Below are 23,045 nucleotides of genomic sequence, written 5' to 3'. Positions count from 1 at the left end.
CAGTGCCAGTCTGTCTAATGTGCCTGTGCTATATATATAGTCAGTGCCAGTCTGTCTAATGTGCCTGTGCTTTATATATAGTCAGTGCCAGTCTGTACAATGTGCCTGTGCTTTATATATAGTCAGTGCCAGTCTGTACAATGTGCCTGTGCTTTATATATAGTCAGTGCCAGTCTGTACAATGTACCTGCTCTACATATTATCGATGCCAGCCTGTATAATCTATCTAGAGTACATCCAGTCTGTTCCATGTCATTCTGTATAAGGTACCAGTAACGCCAGTAGCAGGAGTGTGAACACAGCCTTATTGCTGGCAGGACACAGCTCCAGACATGTGGAAAGTGCTGGGATTGTTACAATTCATTACTACACTAATGCCCTGTAAGTGTAATGTTCGGCAGCCATGGCAGGTATCCTATTACTTGGACAGGATGACAGATCAGATCCTGAAGTGTTAACAATCTATAATATTTTCATTTTGTCGCCATTAACATCAGGGTCTGGAGCAGAAAAAGCTTTTCAATCAATAACAATGTGATCAGAGGCTAAGAAGGATACAATGCATCCAATAACATTATTCCCTGTCTCTGGTGCTGACTCTTTCATGGGAGGTGAATTGACTCATTTGCCTCCATAATTACTGGCGCTGTGTATTCCCCAGTAATGCCCTGTGCACACACAGCTTCTCTCCGGTAATAACAGCAGCATTGTGCGATCCTGGATTTATTATGCAGAGGGTGCGGTACAATCTAATTGGTCACATTCATTTATCCTCACTGCCCTGGATGGGGAGAAGGGAATTACATCCAAAATATTATTCCAGGGATCAGCACGCCGGATTCTTCTGAGTTCCTGGAGGGAGAATAAACCTCATTACCTCGTGAAATGAAGGCTGTGTTTGCCATTGGACTCTTGTAATGAAAACTATGGACAAATATCAATGCAATAGATGAACATTTGCTTCTTGTCAGAGACAGGTGTCATGATAAAGATAGTAGTGTGCCTCTTGGATCCCCTGTAGGGACAGGCTGGTGCTGGGGAGGGGGGCTATGCCCTGACTGTGCAGCTGGATCGCCCTCTGATACACATTATCCAGCATTGCAGGCTGACATATAACATTGCACTTGTATCAGCAATGAACAGAATGGTTTGAAGATCGATAGGATTCATGCCTGGAGCTAAACTTATTTCTGTGCTATTACTTTACTAATGTGCAGATAGGATGGTTAATGCTGTGACTTGTCACAAAGGGAGAACTGCTAATGCAACAGGCAATGAGAGCTGGCAGGAGAAGTTCATTCACAAGAGCACAGCCTCTGGCTAAACTATTGCAATGCCAGTCCTTTAGCATAGTGCACACCTCGACATAGACACATGTTCAGATTAGACATATGATGTGTATGGGACCAGGTGTAGACCCCAGTGCTGGGTCTGCAGCCTGTGTCAGATGTTCTGCTCTCATCCTCAGCTCTATCCCTATCCCCATCATAGCAGCTCCAGGTACAGAAGACAGCAGAAATGTTCAGTACTACTCAGACAATACAGAGATGGGAGGAACAAGGGGCCAGGATAAGCCTGTGCCAGGCAGAGGAGGATTGGAGGAATATGAAATGATGAAAGGAGGGGGTCTTCTCTGCTCACCACTGGAGGGGCTGGGGGTGGCAATGGACCTTGAAACTCGTTCCTTGGACTTTCTCCTGTAACACATCACACTTCCACAACCTCAAAGCAAGTGGAGAAGCTCCTATTTCCCTTGTTACCTATCAGACTTGTCCAAAAACTCCACCACCCCATCTTTTCACTGTCCTCTTCTCACCTTCACCATAGACAGAAAGTGGCTGATTCAATGGGGGAAGGTTTTATCCCTGTTCTAAATCCGACCATACAAACACACTGGACAGGTCACTGCACCCTGAGCTAGGAAGACCCCATCTGCATCTTTTCCTCCAGTGGGGAACAGGTCCCTAGGACAAGAATGGATCTCCTCTGCTTGGCTTTTGCTATCATCTGCCAGTGGATTCTTCCCAAGGTAAGGAAGAGCAGGAGGTGGTGGAGGAAGTACTGGGAGATACAGTCATGATGGGGTTAATGGAGCAGGCTGTGATCACCTTGTTTTTCTGAATGCATGAAAAAATGTAAAAGCTCAAAACTTGTTTGAGAAGAAAACTGGGAGCAAAAGCAGGAAAGAAGTAGGTGGGGGTATGCAGCCTCCTGCCTGGAAGTCTTCAGTGTGTGGGCTGCTGCTTCTCTCGGAGACTAAACACACTGAGCTCAGGGTACATGAGCTCAGGTTTATTGGCATGAAATACAGTGTAGGACTTGTTTGCTAGTTGAGTGTATTAGTAGATTGTGCCATGCTGGGCATGTAAGTGTACTGATAGCCTGCCCTGTGTAGCAAGCTGTGCTGCCCATAGCGGATGGCCAGTAACAGAGAACTCCAAGTAAAGTCTCTTATCTACTAGATGCAGTATCTCTGCTTCGGTATTAGTCATGTCAGACTAGCCAGAGTCTGTCTATAGTGCTCCTCAATAGGATTAGGAGTAGAAAGTCCAGAAAAATGTCTGTTCCATTATCGCTACTTTATCCGAACCTCCCATAGGTGTGAATGATATTAGCTGCTGCTGTTTTGTGTGTGTGTTTTTTAAGCCTTCATGTGTTAAGTCCCACATTGCTGGGAAGGAATGGGTTAATAATATCCCCCACATTAATCTGAAGATGAGCATTGCCGGTGCGTATCTCCTATAACTAGTAAGGTCTCTGGTGACATTATTGTAGCCTATTATACGGTGGTCCCTAACTAGTGGCTCAGGAACGACTTGTGGATCTTGACCCTCAGCTTTGTGGCTTTGTATAGTAACTCTCAGCCATATGCACTGATCATATATATATACACTGATAATACAGACAGTGCCGGTTAGGGAGATATAATAAAGGTGGGTCACATATCACACTAGATTTATCTGCAGCTTTCTCCACGTGTAATACCTCTTTCCTCCATCGGCTCCTCACCACCAATTTAACTTCATTGTGGTTCCCCAGCTATATAAGGTGCTGCACCCCTGCTCTAGAAGCACATTGCATAGGCTTATTGTGCAGTGCTACATATGTATCAAGTCATTTATAGCTTATATAGTGGTTTATTCATTCTTATTATCTAATTTGTAGCGAATCAAAGAAGTGTTCGATAAAAGTTGTCCTTTAAGCTTTGGGAATAAAGCGTTAAGACTGTATCCTGTGTCCTATTATAATGAGTGAATTATTCCCGGAGACAGGGTGCCCCCTTACACTGCCCATGCATCCTAATAAGATAGGTATTAACTCCTTAGCATAAAAATCCAGTAGATCAAACACTTGTAGGCCCACAGGGCACAAATGACTGGAGACGGTATATTGTATAAAAGGTGCCTTTGTAACCAGAGCTCATTGTGTCATGTGAGATTTGTAATGAGCGCTGTGGATTGACCATTCACTTTGCAGTTTTCAAGGTTATTAAGATTTCACCCATAGATTGCAAAAACTGTACTCAAAGACTCAACAGTCATGTAGGTAACCCCAACACCCCATTGTCCCCTGTCGTACTCACGGGAAACTCAGAGATGGCTCCTTATATTGGTGAGTGCTGTAATTTTTTTGCAGTGCTGCAGAAATGTGAAACATATTGTTGGCTTGACCTTTCCCAGCGGCCGTTTTATTAGAAACTCCACGGTGCCCAACAAGTAGCCCTCCATATCTCAGTGGCCCTAATTCTTGTGAGTGTGGTGAGACTTAGAAGGGTTAACTACACTCAGAATTGGGTTCAGTAGAGTTTGGTTACCATTAAATATCATATAGTCATAAATACTGTATATCCTGGCACTTGTTATATAGCACACAATACATTTCATACAGTCCCATAAATACGGTATCATTCTGATAGGTAACTCTACAGATCTACAACATCACTTATTTATGAAAATCCCAATGTTGAAAAGTATGAAGTCCGATCCTCATCCCAAAAACATATTCCCAGTTTTCAAAGTGCCTTCGCCGTTGTAGATTGAGTCACAGTATAGCTGGGTTTATGTCAAGTACACCGCTCTCATATTAAATCAGCCCTCATTTCAGGAGCGGCATCAGTGTAACTATGATTGAAAATAATTTATATTCTCAGTGAACATAAATTATAAATTAATAAGATTTCTCCTAGCCTGTGCACACGCTGTCTTCTGCTGCTACATGGCTGGATTGTATTGTAATGATAGGCTCACTACATCATTAACAGCCATTACTTGTATGTATCCACTGTCTTAAATCCACAGGTTACAGATGGCATCATCACCTCAAGGAGAGACCCCTCTGTCCCTTACCTGCCTTATCTTATTACACTAACACTACACCAACTTGTCCGGATATCCACATCATACATTTGTATCTCATAGATTGTCAGCTCTTAGGTGTTGTCGACCATGATAATGTGAAACTGTGGATAACTTACTTTTACAATTAAACCCAATTGTGCTATTTTATTGAGCGTTTTGTGCCGGTATGTCTAATGACTTAGTTTGTAATATACCTTATTATCTCTAATCATTGATGTGAATGCAGCAGATAAGGTCTTCTCCTGCATCAGCAATGTCTGCTAGTGTGCACATTATCATCATCATCATCATCATACCGCACCTGATCTTCATACTGCGTGTCCATCGTGCATATTGTTGACCATCATACATGGCAGCATCCCTCATACATGTCCTGTTCTTACTTCATGCTATTAGTTTGGATCACGTATAGTCAAAGGAAAAGCCAAGAAAATAGGTGAATATATCAGAGCAGACAGAATGGATTGTAGAATCATTTCATGTTCATTGTGTTCTATTTATTATATCTTTCATATATGACAAGATTGTGTGCCATGTGCAAAATGTTTAATTTTCATGTATTGCACAATAATTGAAGATCCGTTTATGCAGTATATAAGTTACATTGTCATTGTTACTACCTGTACTCAATAGGTAGATTTTAGTTCCCTATAGAAAGCTTTGCATTACTATATAGGGAGGCTTGAGCTGCCTTATCACTGTTACCCCACTACGATACAGTTATCTTTATTAATCCTTATTATTACATGTCATGAAGTTATAATAAAGCAAATATAAAGCGAAGTAAGAGCAGGTTAATAATATATTGGCTGCAGGTAACGGGAAAGTGTGGATACCTGGTACCATTGTATAGCATATAGTGACACCTAAATACTGGAGGAGACTTGAAGATCTTTATGGTACTATATGTCCTCACAACCCGCTGAACCCTCAGTACCCTATTACTCCCCTCTGCCCTATTAACCTTTATACCCGTCTATGTATTCTCCACTCTCGTCTCATGTCTATTATTTTTGGTTGTGATATTGAATATTCCTATTTTATGGCAGTGTGACTATTCTGCTATATGTATTTTCCTGTGTTGCACAGTAATACCTTAACGGTTGTAGTCAGGAATATGGATGTTCTGCATGTATCGGATGTATCTTGCAATTTTTCATATTTTTTATTGTATCTTAAAAAATAAAACCAAATAAAAAATGGATGAAAGGGAAAAAAAAAATGAGGTGAGGCCTACAGAATAGAGAAAAGTGGATGGACCATTAGATTTCAGTATAGTCTACATAATAAGGTTCTGAGTTTAATGACTCCTTTCTTATATATTTAGTCAGTTATTAAGTGAAAAACGAACTTCAGGTATAACCGAGTGTAGAGCTTACGGTAAATGGTTTCTCAAATTTACCCAGTACTTGTGATAAAACTTCTTTCTACAATACAGCGAGGGCAAACATTTGAATATGTGGCATGTGGCATAGTTATGTGTATCATCAAGGACTATCTGAATTATGGTCAAAAGGAAATCACCGATGGATATAATTCTATAATGGTATCAAGGTAGATATTGATGGACGTGATTCCATAATGATGTAAGAATAGGCATTGATGGGTGTGACCCTATAGTGGTGCCATATTAGATATTGATGGGTGTGATTGTATAGTGATGCCAGGGTAGACATTGATGGGTGTGATTGTATAGTGATGCCAGGGTAGATATTGATGGGTGTGATTGTATAGTGATGCCAGGGTAGACATTGATGGGTGTGTTTGTATATTGGTGCCAGGGTAGACATTGATGGGTGTGATTGTATATTGGTGCCAGGGTAGACATTGATGGGTGTGTTTGTATATTGGTGCCAGGGTAGACATTGATGGGTGTGATTGTATAGAGATGCCAGGGTAGACATTGATGGGTGTGTTTGTATATTGGTGCCAGGGTAGACATTGATGGGTGTGTTTGTATATTGGTGCCAGGGTAGACATTGATGGGTGTGATTGTATATTGGTGCTAGGGTAGACATCGATAAATTTAATTCTATAGCAGCACCATTGTAGACATCGATGGCTGTGTCCTTAAGTCCAGTTGTATAACTAATTAAAAAGCGCTAATTATGTGGCCTCGTTCCTACTTCGGCATTGTGGAACAGTTTTTGTTGTGCCTCTTTTCATTGAATTTAACTCGGGTTTTGGCTTAAAAAACATATCTGTATTGTGCGTACAAGGCCCATGTCATGTTGTGTCTCAATTATGACATTAGATTTCAGTGCATAATCGTGTATTTCCAATGTAATCATTCATTCAGCCACCAGGTGGCCTTCTTCTACATCGTCTTTGGTTAAGGACCATGTCAATTCAAAATGGCTTCTCCTACGCCTGGCAGGGTTAAAGGCCATCTGGCATATATTATCTTCAAAATCCCTTCACAAAATAAGTGTAAACAGCTGGATAATGATGGAAGTAACGTTACACTGTATAACAGTAGCTAAAGGGTTAATACATTTTAAAGAGCACAACACAATTCTATTCAATGCTCCGTCTACAAATCTCCATATAAACACCTCCATAGGAATGAATGTACAATGTACTGATACGACAACTCCACCTTGTATTTCTTGTGGCCTTCTCCGTGCACAGATTTAGCAGAGGTGAGATTTAACCCTTTGGGCTGCCACATCTGTGCATTGCAAGCTTAATCCGTTGTCCTATGTTTAGCCATAGACAACACATTATATGTGAAAATACCAACTCAGCTCTACAACATCTGGAATTTGTTAGCTCTGCTACATTTGTGATGTGTCCCTCAATACTTTATACTTCCTATTAAATACCTAGGATATATTTCACGTTATATAGGCTCATTGTGGTTTACTTATCAATCTTGACTTTTTGTGGCTGTTTTTTCATTTAGTTAGTGGTTGGGTGGGCTTTTCTGCAGATATGAGGAACACTAGTGATACAACTTAGTCTCACACTTCATCGGTTTTCCCTTTGGAAAACTTTATTGGATGTGATTTTGAGATCCTCAAAAAGTCTGAATGGTAGGATACATATACACCTATATGGATGCACATGTACGCACCTATAGGATGTAAAATATGATGTGTATATACTGGCTTATAATGGGAAATATCCTTATGCAATGTCAGACAATGTTTTGCTGGGAGATTATAGTCAATGGCAACAGAAATGCAGAATTAAATGTAGCAGAGCTGGTTTTGTCACTTGACATTCATAACTGAGACAACTGAGATAAATATATCATAAAATTTATTTTAATCCCATATAGTTAACCCATCATGATACCAGATTTGTATTACTTTCATATTTCGACTAGAGGTGGAAAAGTATCCCTGTCCCTTTATTTTTGCATCTACCTTTATACTGTCAGTATGTTATAACATATCTCCTAGGATTCCCAGTGCAGAGCCCACAATATATTTTAGGGGGGAAGGTGTTGGCGATCTGTAAGATGATGTGACAGGTAATGTGGTTTGTATGTTGAGCAGATGATGTTGTGCAGTGTCGGAGAAGTGGGGACTCAGCATGTTCCCCCTCCATACTGTGCCCTGACTCTACGACTTACTTAGTATGCTGGGAGTATCTGTTACTTGTTCTGTACACACCATAATCTTATTGAGGCAGTAATGTAATAAGGCCCTCCGCTGTTGTGGTGCTACCACCATATTGTGCTGCCTGGAGAGTCAGCATTATATTACTCGGAAATGTGTTGACTGTGTGATTATTGCTGTGATATAAGGGTTTGGGGAATAGTCCCCCACAGTCCACCATCGATGTTATTAATTTCCAGCTGTTGTAACTGCTCAAAAATACACTTTATCAAAAAGACACTGAATACTCGCCATGTCATGCAACCTTCTGCAGCCACAAACTGGCTGATCACAAATCCATCAGCTTTATTCAATTTCTCTTAGTAAATCTGTATTGGGATTGCCATAATGAATATATATTTTGTACACAATGATATATATAATATTTCTCCTCAAGTCCAAATGGAGATGTGTAAAGAGGTTACTCTACAGAAGTCACACATTTTGTATGATGAATGGTTATGTCATCCAATGATAACGGACAATGAGGTTGTCACCAACTTTTCTCAGACCCTGCACGGTATACGATGGTTAGGATAAGGCCAAAAAAACCTGGCAGAAAAAATGCTGCTTTTTTTCTGTGTTTTTTCTTCCCCTATTAAATCAATAGGTAAGATGCTGGCCATTCCACAGTTAGAATGTTACGATTTTCTGCAGTTTTTTTGTACCGCAATGTGTGGACTAAATGATATGAAATCGCATTCAGTTCGTCGTTACTGTAATACATATCATTTTTTTCTCAATGCATTTTCGCAATGTGGCGCTATATCCTAATGCAGTTACATTTGCTCATGCTCCTATGTATAAGTGGCTTTACATGAACCAGGAAGCCCAGGATGAACACTGCTTTCTGTTTGTCCCTTTAGGAAATAATTGAGTGTATGTAAATGCTCATTTCTGTTATTTCTTATTATCAGAAATAATGTTATATCTATTAATCTATATATTTCGGGGCCTCCTAAAATAATGCACTTAGGCAGCCTGCATATTCTTTGTTTGCTGATATAAATATATTATATGGACCATTATAATTTGTCTATTTTTATTTGTATTTTACATCATCTAGCATGCAATAACATTATAGATGCCTGTAGTGATATACTCTGTTGGATATCTGTGAACCTGTATTGCGGGGTATTGTATTTTAATACATTATCTCAGTAGTATATATGTTGAGTGTCACAACCATTCTGAATCACTGAGCATTAATATCCCTGCAGGACTCGACACTATAGGTATGTGCAATGTCCTACAGCTATTCTGTCATTCTATGGAATACATTATACTGCTATTCATAGGATGGAAGAAAAGAGAGAAACATTCAGTTACAATATAATAGCCAATGCTTTCATAAATTACAACAAGTGACCAAAGACTAAAACATTATATCACTTGTCTCATCGAGTTAACCCCTTCCCTTGTGTTCTGTTATGGCATGAGAATGTCTTAGATGGAGGACAAGTGCTAGATAGCCAATGCAGAGAGCCATTACTGTGCTGGTCCTGGCTGTCATTGCATTCAGGGATGGATCCCTCCTGTGCACTGCAAGGGGGCCTAGAGGGCAAGGGGCCCATCCCATGCAGAGAACAGCAACATGTACTCAGGCAGTGCTAGGGGATAAGGGAGGAGAGCTGCACAAAATATTTTTCCGGTACCTGTCAAGGGGGTGGAGTTTAGTGATGGGGCTTTGCCAGAAAGGCATGTGTATAGCATGTGTGCCGTATGTTTATGTGAATGACCTGTATGCTGTTTGTGTCTAATATATAATGTAAGTGCGTGTAAATATATGTAAGGTGTGAACAAGTATCAATGCGTCATGTGCCAAATGTGTGAATGTCCTGTATGTAGAATGTGTCTTAACTGTGACATGTCTGTATTTTCTCTGAGGTGTTAGGCATGTGTCTAATATCGTAGGAAGGTGCATCAGATGTATTAAGAAATTGGTGGCAAAGCTATACTAGATTCAGTAAAAATTTAGAAATTTTACTGTGTTATATTGTAAAAATGAAAACCATGACAATGACATAATAATCTCATGACCATATTAATGATAATACTGGAAACATAATTATAATATGACACAGAAAATTAAAAATTGATAAAAATAAGCTGGTCTGGTTGGCTGGTCACAAGCTTGTCACTATATATATATATATATATATATATATATATATATATATATATAATACTGTATACACACACTTTTCATATATATATGCTACATATACTAGTATGAATTAGAATATCATCAAAAAGTTACTTATTTTTTAGTAATTCAATTGAAAAAGTGAAACACACACACATAGATATATGTACTGTATATATATATATATATATATATATATATATATATTTATTTTTTCCCTATCAGTAAATCTCATTGGAGTGTGGGAGGACACCCACACAAGCCCAAGGAGAACATACAAACTCCTTGAAGCTGTCGTCCTTGGCAGAAATTGAACCTAGGACTTCAGCGTTGCATGACTACATGCTTAACACCAAACCTGCCTTACATATATTATATTGAATCATTACAGAGTGAACTCTTTCAAGTGTTTCTTTCTGTTACTGTTGATGATTCTGGCTTACAGCCAAGGAAAAGCCAAAAGTCATTATCTCAGAAAATTAGATTATTATATAGGAACAACTGTAAAAAAAATATTTAACACAGACATGTTGGCCAAATGAAAAGTCTGGGACTCCTTTTACATGAATGACGGCATCAATGCAGCAATGTGACATGGAGGGATCAGCCTGTGGCACTGCAGAGGTGTTATGGAAGCCCAGGTTGTATGATAACAGCCTTCAGCTCGTCTGCATTGTTGGGTCTGGGGTCTCTCATCTTCCTCTTGACAATACCCCATACATTCTCTATGGAGTTAAGGTAAGGTGAGTTTGCTGGCCAATCAAGCACAGTGATACCTTGGTTAGGGGGCGTTCACACTACCGTCGGTGTCCGACAGGTAGTGTCCGCTCCTAGTGTCCGCTCAAAATCTCTCACGGACATTAGGAGTGGACACTAGCTGTGTCCGTGGCACCTGTCATTTATTTAAATGGGCATCAGGTGCGTTCTTTTGCACTCCGTGCCCTTCCTTCACTGTCCGCAAGTGAAGATGTCCGACTTCTCAAGCGGACAGAAAAACCCGACCTGTAGGGTTCTTCTGTCCGCTTGAGAAGTCGGACATCTTCACTTGCGGACAGGGAAGGAAGGGCACAGAGTGCAAAAGAACGCACCTGATGCCCACTGAAATAAATGACAGGTGTCACGGACACAGCTAGTGTCCGCTCCTAATGTCCGTGCCAGATTTTGAGCGGACACTAGGAGCGGACACTACCTGTCGGACACCGACGGTAGTGTGAACACCCCCTTATTACACCAGGTCTTGGTACTTTTGGCAGTGTGGACAGGTATCAAGTCCTGTTGGAAAATGAAAATTCCATCTCCAAAATGTTTGTCAGTAGAAGGAACCATGAAGTGCTCTAGAATTTCTTGGTAGAGGATGTGCTGACCAAAACACAGTGGTCCTACACCAGCAGATGACATGGCTCCCCAAACCATCACTGATTGTGGAAACTTCACACTAGACCTCAAGCATCTTGGATTGTGTACAGCAGCTTCTCCACTCCTCCTCCAGACTCTGGGACCTTCCAAATGAAGTGCAAAATTTACTTTAATCTGAAAACACCTCTGACCACTGACCACAGTCCAGAACTTGTTGATGATATTCCAATGCATATATATATATATATATATATATATATATATATATATATATATATATATATATATATACAGTCCTATGAAAAAGTTTTGGCACCCCTATTAATCTTAATCATTTTTAGTTCTAAATATTTTGGTGTTTATAACAGCCATTTCAGTTTGATATATCTAATAACTGATGGACACAGTAATATTTCAGGATTGAAATGAGGTGTATTGTACTAACAGAAAATGCGCAATATGCATTAAACCAAAATTTGACCGGTGCAAAAGTATGGGCACCTCAACAGAAAAGTGACATTAATATTTAGTACATCCTCCTTTTGCAAAGATAACAGCCTCTAGTCGCTTCCTGTAGCTTTTAATCAGTTCCTGGATCCTGGATAAAGGTATTTTGGACAAACAATTCAAGTTCAGTTAAGTTAGATGGTCGCCGAGCATGGACAGCCCGCTTCAAATCATCCCACAGATGTTCAATGATATTCAGGTCTGGGGACTGGGATGGCCATTCCAGAACATTGTAATTGTTCCTCTGCATGAATGCCTGAGGATTTGGAGCGGTGTTTTGGATCATTGTCTTGCTGAAATATCCATCCCCGGCGTAACTTCAACTTCGTCACTGATTCTTGAACATTATTCTCAAGAATCTGCTGATACTGAGTGGAATCCATGCGACCCTCAACTTTAACAAGATTCCCGATGCCGGCATTGGCCACACAGCCCCAAAGCATGATGGAACCTCCACCAAATTTTACAGTGGGTAGCATGTGTTTTTCTTGGAATGCTGTTTCTTTTTGGACGCCATGCATAACGCCTTTTTTTATAACCAAACAACTCAATTTTTGTTTCCAAAATGAAGCTGCCTTGTCCAAATGTGCTTTTTCATACCTCAGGCAACTCTATTTGTGGCGTACGTGCAGAAACGGCTTCTTTCTCATCACTCTCCCATACAGCTTCTATTTGTGCAAAGTGTGCTGTATAGTTGACCGATGCACAGTGACACCATCTGCAGCAAGATGATGCTGCAGCTCTTTGGAGGTGGTCTGTGGATTGTCCTTGACTGTTCTCACCATTCTTCTTCTCTGCCTTTCTGATATTATTCTTGGCCTGCCACTTCTGGGCTTAACAAGAACTGTCCCTGTGGTCTTCCATTTCCTTACTATGTTCCTCACAGTGGAAACTGACAGGTTAAATCTCTGAGACAGCTTTTTGTATCCTTCCGCTGAACAACTATGTTGAACAATCTTTGTTTTCAGATCATTTGAGAGTTGTTTTGAGTAGCCCATGATGCCACTCTTCAGAGGAGATTCAAATAGTAGAACAACTTGCAATTGGCCACCTTAAATACCTTTTCTCATGATTGGATATACCTGGCTATGAAGTTCAAAGCTCACTGAGGTTACAAAACCAATTTTGTGCTTCAGTAAGTCAGTAAAAAGTAGTTAGGAGTATTCAAATCAATAAAATGATAAGGGTGCCCATACTTTTGCACCGGTCAAATTTTGGTTTAATGCATATTGCGCATTTTCTGTTAGTACAATAAACCTCATTTCAATCCTGAAATATTACTGTGTCCATCAGTTATTAGATATATCAAACTGAAATGGCTGTTGCAAACACCAAAATATTTAGAACTAAAAATGATTAAGATTAATAGGGGTGCCCAAACTTTTTCATAGGACTGTATATACAGTGTGTATATATATATATATATATATATATATATATACTACTGTAATGTTCCCAACTCTTCTATGGGTTCTATTAGTAGATCTTTCACATAATGTAGAATTCAAGAGGATGAATTGAATAAGTAAAAATCTACAGAATCGAGCAGAGGGTTCTGTTCTGCAACAGATCATAAATAGGCAAACCCCTTTTTAAAATATAATTTCACAGCATATGTCGTGCCATAATCGCTCCACATTAGTGAGGTCCCTATTGTATATGTAGCTAATGTAAGACAATGGAGCCTGAGAAGATACACATCTACAATTTCAATCTTCACTCTCTTCTGCAAGACTTGTGGATATGGCTATATTCTCATAACCCACATTTACTAAACAGGCCACATTTTCTTGCATTTTTTTTTTTTTTTTTTACATAATATGTGCCAAAAAAAGTTTTAAACAGGGCAAACTGGTGGTGGAATTTCCAGATTTTTTCATCATTTGTACACAATGCTGACAATCCTGACCCTCCTATGGCATTTTTCCATATATTCAGTACATATGCAACTTAAAGAGGACCTTTCACCTCCTGGGGTACAAGCTGTTTTATGTTCTGTGCCCTGGGTGAAGAGCTAACGGTGCCAGTACCATAGCTCTTCACTGTCAGAAGGTGTACACATTTGTATAAAACTGAGAAAGACCAGATAGGAGACCTTGAAAAGGACTTTTCACCACCTCCACTAACTCCAGTTCCTAGCATGGGCTGATTCCAACACAGTCTTTAGCCCCACCATTCCTGAACAGTTACTTTTGGTGCCTGATAAGTTGTGAGGAACGCCTCCCCTGACTGTACTCATCTATAGACTACTACTTGGGGACGTTCTTCACAGCTGAGCATCATCGCTGGGCGGTAAGGAATGCCCCCTCTGATAGTACAGTGCTATGGACAATTACTGTTGGGGGGGGGGGCATTCCTTACAGCCCAGCTAGATAGTAAGGAACTGTGGAAAGAGATAGGTAATGGCACCAATATCTCCTACCCGGGGGCACACAATGGGAATGGCTTTCTAGCAGTTTATAAAACCGCATATGTCCGAGGACATGAAAGGTCCTTTTTAAAAGAAAAGGGTTTTCGAGGACTTATGTATTGATCAAGTATTCTTAGGATAGGTCATCAACATGTGATCAGTGGGTATCACCAGAACCTAGTATATCAACCCAGATATGTAGATAAGTTGGGTCATCTGCACCAAATGGTGAGTCAAACCCTCGTTTGCCAACATATTTCTATATTTTGGCAGTATGCAAATGATCTCTTTGGCACGTTGAGGGCATTGGTGCTTACATCTGTGGAGCAACAGCAATTTGACAGAAACATAGTTATCTCAGCAACGGCGACACCGATTCAAGTGGGTTGATATGCTGGGTTTTGATGACAGATTCTCTAAAGATTCTCTAAAGAGAATCTGTCACCAAGTGCTGGTGACAGATGGTGGAAATGCAGCTTTTTTGTTGCTGATTTTTGATGTGGTTTTTGAGCCAGAGCCCAGAGTGGATTGAGAAGAAGGTCGAAGTATAAGATCTTCCTATATAATTCTCATTCCTTTTGTAGCCATACTTGGCTTTGGCTCAAAAAAAATGCAATAAAATCTGCAACAACAAAAAAAAAAATGTTTCTGCAATGTGGGACCTTAGCCATATTTATACCCCCCCCCCCACACACACACACACACTTTCACGCTGACCCTTCCTGTGTTCCCTGTTAATGTTCACTCTGCTTCAGCCATGATGTGTGAACACAAGATATAACTACTTCAGTTACCTTATATTCACACAAATCAGCCATGTGATGGACGCGTTTTTGAATGACCCTCGCACGACCGCATTAATATCACTGTGATTGCGGGCTATGCATATGACCAATATTTTGATGGTCCTTTGTAGGGGCCCTTCAAAATATAGGTCATGTTATCTTTGTCTGTTTTCATGGATCCCTCCATATACTGCAATGTATGAGGGATCAGTGATCACCAACGGTCATGTGAATATAGGTGATTTGTGGACACAGGACACAACTATGGCCAATGACTGGCTGCAGGGGTCACATGTTGTATTATCAGGCGTCGTGTAGGGGATTTGGGAAGTACTGGCACTGGAGAGGTGACGCATAAAGTGTTTGTTACTTCTTTATTTTTATTTTTTTTCTGCTGCTTTGTCATTTGTTTAAAAAAATGCAGTTGGACAACCCCGATATCTAATGTATAAAATATATTATTTTACATGGAGAAAACATTGAATAAATCAAATATTAATGTATCATTCCCTTCCTGTAGATGTGTAAGTTTTGAATGTGGGTGTATTTGAGGCATTTATTGTCACTAAACATAACAGATCCAGACCCTATCACTCTTATAGGCCAGTCTTCGTCTTATATTATTTTACAAGAACTGCTTTTTTATTCACCAATAGAACATTTTTCTGTAATGCCCATAGGCATAAGCAAAGGGAAAGGTGAAATGTAGGTGTCTTCATTACCATTTCATGCCTGAAATATGGAAGAGGCAATTTAACATAGTGTAATAAAACTTGTACAAAATGTTAGTAGCGCAGAAGTCATTACATTAGGTTTTATTTGAAGACAAGTGTCATTTACGTTCATTTTCCGAGAAGAAAATGGGTGGCAAGACTCTAATCTGTGATAAACAGAAAATATCTATAATATGTAGAGTATAAAATGTGGACTACAACCTGGAAAAACAATTTGACTGCACTTAAAATCAGCCATGTTCTGTTCTGAAAAGCACAGTAAGGACGGGTTCACACCTGCGCTCGTCATCCAGTTTGTGTAATGTGTCCAGTTTCCGTCTTCTGCCCCATGAAACTGGACAGAAGACGGAATCCGGTGATCAGCTTTCAAACCCATTCACTTGAATGGGTTTGCAAAGGTGACCGCCCGTGTGTGTCTTTTGCCTGTCCGCGGGGAAACTGTTTTTTTTTTTTAACCGGACACAAAGTTCTACATGTCCGACTTTGTGTCCTGTTAAAAAAACGGTTTCTCCTCGGACAGGCAAATTTATCCTGGTAAATGACATGGCTTCACGACTGTTATGAATTTATGTTCATATACTATGTTAAACGTCTGTTGCCAGCAGGACTCTCACAGCTAATTGGAGATTATTGATAAAGCTGCTCTGTTATCTCTCTATGTAAACACACAGATAACCCTGAGTCCATTGTGAGCAATTATTTGCATATTATCTGATCTGTTCCAGGCAAACCCTTTAATCCAAATTGGCAGTTTCCCAATTTTAAACATGCTGGGAAAAACAAAATGTAATATGTCACAAAATTCTAAAACCATGAGTTCTATGAAGGCAGCCAGAAGTCACAGAGTTCAAGCGGAGCTCAGGGGGATTGAGCAAGCTAGGTGTCAAGTGGCTCTTCAAGCAGTCAAAATGCCGGAGCAGGTAGATCATCGACGCCAACAGCACACTCATTATATGGTGTCCCAGCCAGTTGCTGAGATGCCGGAACAATCGCAGGCAACAAGTTCAGCAGCAGGACAGCTTGAGAACTGCCGAAATGCCGGAGCAGACAAACCATCGATGGCAGCAATTTGCTGAATATAGGCAGATCATTGACACCAACAACATGAAGACAAAGTCGCGGGCAGAGGCTAGTTTATTATAATTTATGGCAGAAACCAGTGCTGTAGATTTCACTTTCTGGCACGTAGAGGGCGAGAGATAGACCTAACTCTTGCAAAAAAAGACGCCTCTTAAATGATTAGTTGCAGATCACTTTGGTGCACAGTGGGCTGGAACTGGCTTACACTGGTCTTCAGGAATTCCCTTGTACACTCACCGGCCACTTTATTAGGTACACCTGTCCAACTGCTCGTTAACACTTAATTTCTAATCAGCCAATCACATGGCGGCAACTCAGTGCATTTAGGCATGTAGACATGGTCAAGACAATCTCCTGCAGTTCAAACCGAGCATCAGTATGGGGAAGAAAGGTGATTTGAGTGCCTTTGAACGTGGCATGGTTGTTGGTGCCAGAAGGGCTGGTCTGAGTATTTCAGAAACTGCTGATCTACTGGGATTTTCACGCACAACCATCTCTAGGGTTTACAGAGGATGGTCCGAAAAAGAAAAAACATCCAGTGAGCGGCAGTTCTGTGGGTGGAAATGCGTTGTTGATGCCAGAGGTCAGAGGAGAATGGCCAGACTGGTTCGAGCTGATAGAAAGGCAACAGTGACTCAAATAGCCGCCCGTTACAACCAAGGTAGCCAGAAGAGCATCTCTGAACGCACAGTACGTCGAACTTTGAGGCAGATGGGCTACAGCAGCAGAAGACCACACCGGGTGCCACTCCTTTCAGCTAAGAACAGGAAACTGAGGCTACAATTTGCACAAGCTCATCGAAATTGGACAATTGAAGATTGGAAAAACGTTGCCTGGTCTGATGAGTCTCGATTTCTGCTGTGACATTCGGATGGTAGGGACAGAATTTGGCGTCAACAACATGAAAGCATGGATCCATCCTGCCTTGTATCAACGGTTCAGGCTGGTGGTGGTGGTGTCATGGTGTGGGGAATATTTTCTTGGCACTCTTTGGGCCCCTTGGTACCAATTGAGCATCGTTGCAACGCCAAAGCCTACCTGAGTATTGTTGCTGACCATGTCCATCCCTTTATGACCACAATGTACCCAACATCTGATGGCTACTTTCAGCAGGATAATGCGCCATGTCATAAAGCTGGAATCATCTCAGACTGGTTTCTTGAACATGACAATGAGTTCACTGTACTCCAATGGCCTCCACAGTCACCAGATCTCAATCCAATAGAGCATCTTTGGGATGTGGTGGAACGGGAGATTCGCATCATGGATGTGCAGCCGACAAATCTGCGGCAACTGTGTGATGCCATCATGTCAATATGGACCAAAATCTCTGAGGAACGCTTCCAGCACCTTGTTGTATCTATGCCACAAAGAATTGAGGCAGTTCTGAAGGCAAAAGGGGGTCCAACCCGTTACTAGCATGGTGTACCTAATAAAGTGGCCGGTGAGTGTATATGTTTGTTTTAAGAAAATTAGTTAGGCATTAGAGGCATTTCTGTAGCAGCCGACGTTGCATGAAGTTGTGTTAGGTTTTGTCAAACCTGGGGCCACACGGTGGCTCAGTGGTTAGCACTGCAGCCTTGCAGCTCTGGAGTCCTGGTGTTCAAATCCCGCCAATGGCAAAAAAGCCATCTGCAAGGAGTTTGTATGTTCTCCCCGTGTTTGCATGGATTTCCATCCCATATTCCAAAGACATACAAAATGTACATTGTGAGCTCTATGTGGGGCTCACAATCTACATTAAAAAAAAAATAAAATAAAAAAAAAAAGGTTTTATCAAACCAAGGCTAGGTTCACATCTACGTTGGAGTTTCTGCAGGAGACTCCGCTGCAGATTCCATCACAGAAGACTTCTCTCGCCACCATTTTCAGTATAAAAAAGTCTGAAATGTTGGAGCTCGCGGGTGTCCTTGGATAACCACTGTAATACAAGATGGGCTCTCCATCGTTCGGGTTCCCCGGTAGACAACCCGGCGCACTAGATGAGCTTTATCAACTCACTGAGCCAGAAAACTGGAGCATACCACGGGTTTGTAATTATTTTTTTTACACCATTTGCAGAAATTTTTTTTGCACATGAAGCACGGTGTGAACAGTGTCATATGCCCTGCCAGTTTTATCATCGTCATGAATGAAATATACACCAGCTGCAAACTGACATAGATTTTATTCTAGGTGTGAAAACTGATGCAGGAAATTTATGATAAAGTACTATCTTTGGTAGGGTAGAGGATATCAAGACCGGCGTAAAAATGACTGTCTTAATAAATCTTCTACTGTGTCCTACCAATACATTCAGTGTGTATGTATAAATCCCCCTCCAATTGTTATGAAGAAAAGTCCTGAAATGTATAGTTTGTATACCCAGATGTAGCTATCATTCTGTAAACAGCTGCTGCACTATGCTATTAATACAGTGTGCACAGCGCTTTATGCCATTTTAATACACCTGCTTTTAGTACGGTGCACTAAGTTAATAGCGTACAGCGGTATGCCACATTACATTAAATGCCAGCTGCACAAATATAATTTGCTACATCTGTATACCGTTCACTGCTTAGGCATTTACTGCTTTACAAACTCTGCGGTCACAGACTATGCTAAACCTATGTACAGGTTTGGAGCGCAACTTTCGGCCCCAGATACAGATACCTACGAAATTTGGTTTGGATGTCACTTTACCTGGGCAGTAAATTGTTGTGTGTTATAGATAGTGATTTGTCTTTAGTTTTTATATTTAGCACCACATAATTATTAGAAATAATATAGAATGATTTGTCATCGTCTCATAAAATATTGTGATAAAACTTTATAGTCTCTTTGCAGTAAATCTGTAAAAGAAAGTGAATAAACAGCCGCCTAGTAATATATAGTATGTAATATATAATGTACAAGTACAATCACCACTCAGTCAAATCCTCCATGTCATCCAGAAGCTGCAGCTGTAAATTTAGACTATGGAGGAACCCACGGACTGCGATGGTGAATTAATAAACCGGCTTTATGTATATCTGACTACAATTCTGTGGGAAAAAAAACCCAATTAAGCTAATGCTAAGGCCACACGTGGCGTCCTGCAGCAAAAGAGCAGTTGTTTGCGCGGTGCTAGGAACAGAAAGTTCTACGGACTTTCCGCTTCCATTACACCTATAGGGAAGCCACTGGCATTTCCATAGGTATAACTGACATGCTGCGACTTCCAAAATCATAACAGTTTTGGAAATCGCAGCGTTTACACTGCGCATATTTTACCGCAAAGTGAGGATGGGATTCACTAGAATCCCATCCACTTTGTTGTGACTGTAAAATGCCACGGAAAAAAATATGGTATTTACGCCACATAGGGGCGTGGTCTAAATGTGATTTTCTTATGTGTGATTATGATTTAATAATTACCTTATTTCTATATGCCTGCAATATTATGCATGTTTACCTTTCAGGATCTTTAGAAAGCTGAGTAACAACTAATAGATAGGTATCCATAGATATCGCCCTGACACTACATGTATATGTACTAAGTATGTACTAAATGCCATGCCAGATTTTATTTTCAGGGTGCCAGGAGAGCTGGGTAGCATACCAGGTAGCACTGCAATAGGGATTGCTGAATTATAAAAATTACATAATCTGAAATAAATCACCTTGATTCAGATTGCCAGATTTGCCTTTCAGGTTTATAGGAAAGCTGGTTATGTAATGAACTGAGATGTAAAAAGGAATACAGAATATATTTTTACCTACATAAATATCATAATTTGTCAGGATTTAGTTTTCAGGATTCTGGGAAGGCTGGGTAACATACCAGGTAATGAAGTAATAAGGACTGCTAAATACTAAGTATTCTGAGATAAATCCCTGTAATTGCTCCTAATTCATGACAAAGCTTGCTTAATTTGCATTCCCGGATTTTTGATAATCTGGGTAGCATAGCATGTGGAGCTGTGATAGGGAATAGTGAGTACTACACTTACTGTATCTAAATAAATACCACTCTGTGCCACATAATTGTGCTATGTCATGGCAGACGTGCTTTTCAGGGTCCCGGGAAAGCTAGATACCTAACAGGCAATGTTGGATTGGTGAGTACTAAATATACCTAAGTAAACCCTCTTCCTTGTTCTGTAATTGTTCCTTAACGTGACAAATATATCTTTCAGGGTCTCAAGAAAGAAGGGTAACATACCAGTCAATTTTGTAGTACACACTGCTGCTGAAGCAAAATCTATCTTTACAAACCCCATTCTAAGTTATGCCACAGGTAGTAGTTGTGTCTTGCAAGAATCTGGGAAAGCTGGGTGATATGTACAAAGTAGATGAAAACCAAACACGTGTCATTGTAATTCATGCTCTGGAGCTGCACTGTCTCCTTTACACTTATGACACTCCATTACATCATTAGAACAATGAGAGCTGAGACCCAACCGCTCCTAAATTTTCTGTGATGTCATGCTAGTGTTTGTAGCTGGTCTCGTGCTGGTAATGGCACTGCACACAGGCAGGAAGCAATGTCTGCCGAATCTGTGCCTACAAGATTTCTGTCTACCTGCTCATAGCTGCAGTGTAGCAGTTAACCCTACAGATATAGCTAGTGATAAACTATACATTGTGTATTTTTTTGGTTTTCAGTGTGTAGTGTCCCTTTAAGTACGACCATATCATATTACATAACGACTGTGAATTTTTATTTATTTCTATAGACTAGACGACTGACTTGTAATAGAGGATTCACAACCTCCATCATCCCCAATGTTGATTTTGAACATTTTCATAGAATATAATTTCCGATCACATTTCATTTATTTGGAGTCATTGACCCCAAGTTGTTTCTCTTCCCAAACAATTATTCCCTAAAGCTGCCATTCAACTCAAAGCTTTACTCAAAGCCTTCTAATAAAAGTGTCAGGATTGGAAATCGCCTTTATTTGTTCAGTGGGATTTGTGTTATGATAAGACACAGCATATGGAAATCTGAGACATTTGTTACGGGTAATGCCATATGTGCTGGATTTCACCATCACATAAACATCATTCTGGATAGAAAAATGATAACATATTACCGTATTATAATTCTGCGTGTTTACAAGGAGTTTAACTATATATGTGAATTATTTTACTGTGTAATATATTGTGTCACTAATGTTCTCATGACTATAGATCTATGTTATATGGTCTTCAGATGTTAATGGGGGTTGTACAGCAGGTGTAAAGGGAAGACGTTATAAGACATTTCTTCTGAGTCTATGTTGACTAGTGGAACCTGCTGATTTTTTCATTCTTGAAAGAGAATAAAGGATGGACATGCACACATTTAGAGACATTCAGGCTATGGTCACACCTGGGTTTGGTGACCGTTCTGGAACTCCGTCCCCCATTCAAGCAGGACTTTTCTCTCTGCACTTTTCAGGTAGAAACACATTATAATTAGGCAGGTAACCACATTTTAAGCGGATTGGGTTTCCATTTTTAGGGCCCCTAGGAGTACCCAAAGAACAAAAAACCCCAGCGCAGGGGTGAACCCAGCCTTACTTAGCTTTTATAGTGGTTCCGCTGACACGTGCAAATGTAGTAGTCACACATAGGCCCAAAGAGCCTAAGAGCTACTGTACGGAAGAAGACACCAATATTATAAGTGATATTATAAGTGGTATGTTGTAGACGGGGCAGATTTTTCATTGTTTTCAGAAGCATCAGATTACTAATCTCATCTGAAACTAATCACTAACCTTATACTACCAACAGAGAGCTTATCACCGGATATCATCGGAAACCGAACAGAAACCACACAGACTCCATTACAGTCTATGGGGTCCGTGGGTTTCCTTAGGTAACCGTTTTTTAATGCATATAGATTTGCATTTGGGGGGTCTCCAAGTGGACTTCCCAGATTTGCATATTCCCCATAATCCTCCAGTGTAGCGAAAATGGCTTGTAAGTCTCCATATGCCTGCAAAGGTGCCCACTCCCTAAGGAGTGTTATTATCCCCTGACCCTGGTCTATAGTCTCTCACTCTGCCAAACTAGTATCCCTACGCTGTGCTGATGAGATCCAACAGATCAAAACAGC

The 23,045-nt window shown here is 40.4% G+C and overlaps 1 protein-coding gene across 1 annotated transcript in view; it reads left to right on the top strand.

Moving 5' to 3' along the window:
• Positions 1–1,660: 1,660 nt before the first annotated feature.
• The window catches only part of NXPH4 (neurexophilin 4), a 171,603-nt gene continuing 150,218 nt past the window's right edge, over positions 1,661–23,045 (top strand). Inside the window, exon 1 of the mRNA XM_075265758.1 lies at positions 1,661–2,029. Within this exon, the coding sequence (XP_075121859.1) occupies positions 1,976–2,029 (54 nt within the window). The 5' untranslated portion in view covers positions 1,661–1,975. The remainder of the gene's footprint in view (positions 2,030–23,045) is intronic.

Source organism: Leptodactylus fuscus, chromosome 2, assembly GCF_031893055.1.
Source record: "Leptodactylus fuscus isolate aLepFus1 chromosome 2, aLepFus1.hap2, whole genome shotgun sequence".
Taxonomy (NCBI): domain Eukaryota; kingdom Metazoa; phylum Chordata; class Amphibia; order Anura; family Leptodactylidae; genus Leptodactylus; species Leptodactylus fuscus.
Note: the sequence above shows the minus strand (reverse complement) of the source record. Positions and strands in the feature narration are given on the sequence as shown.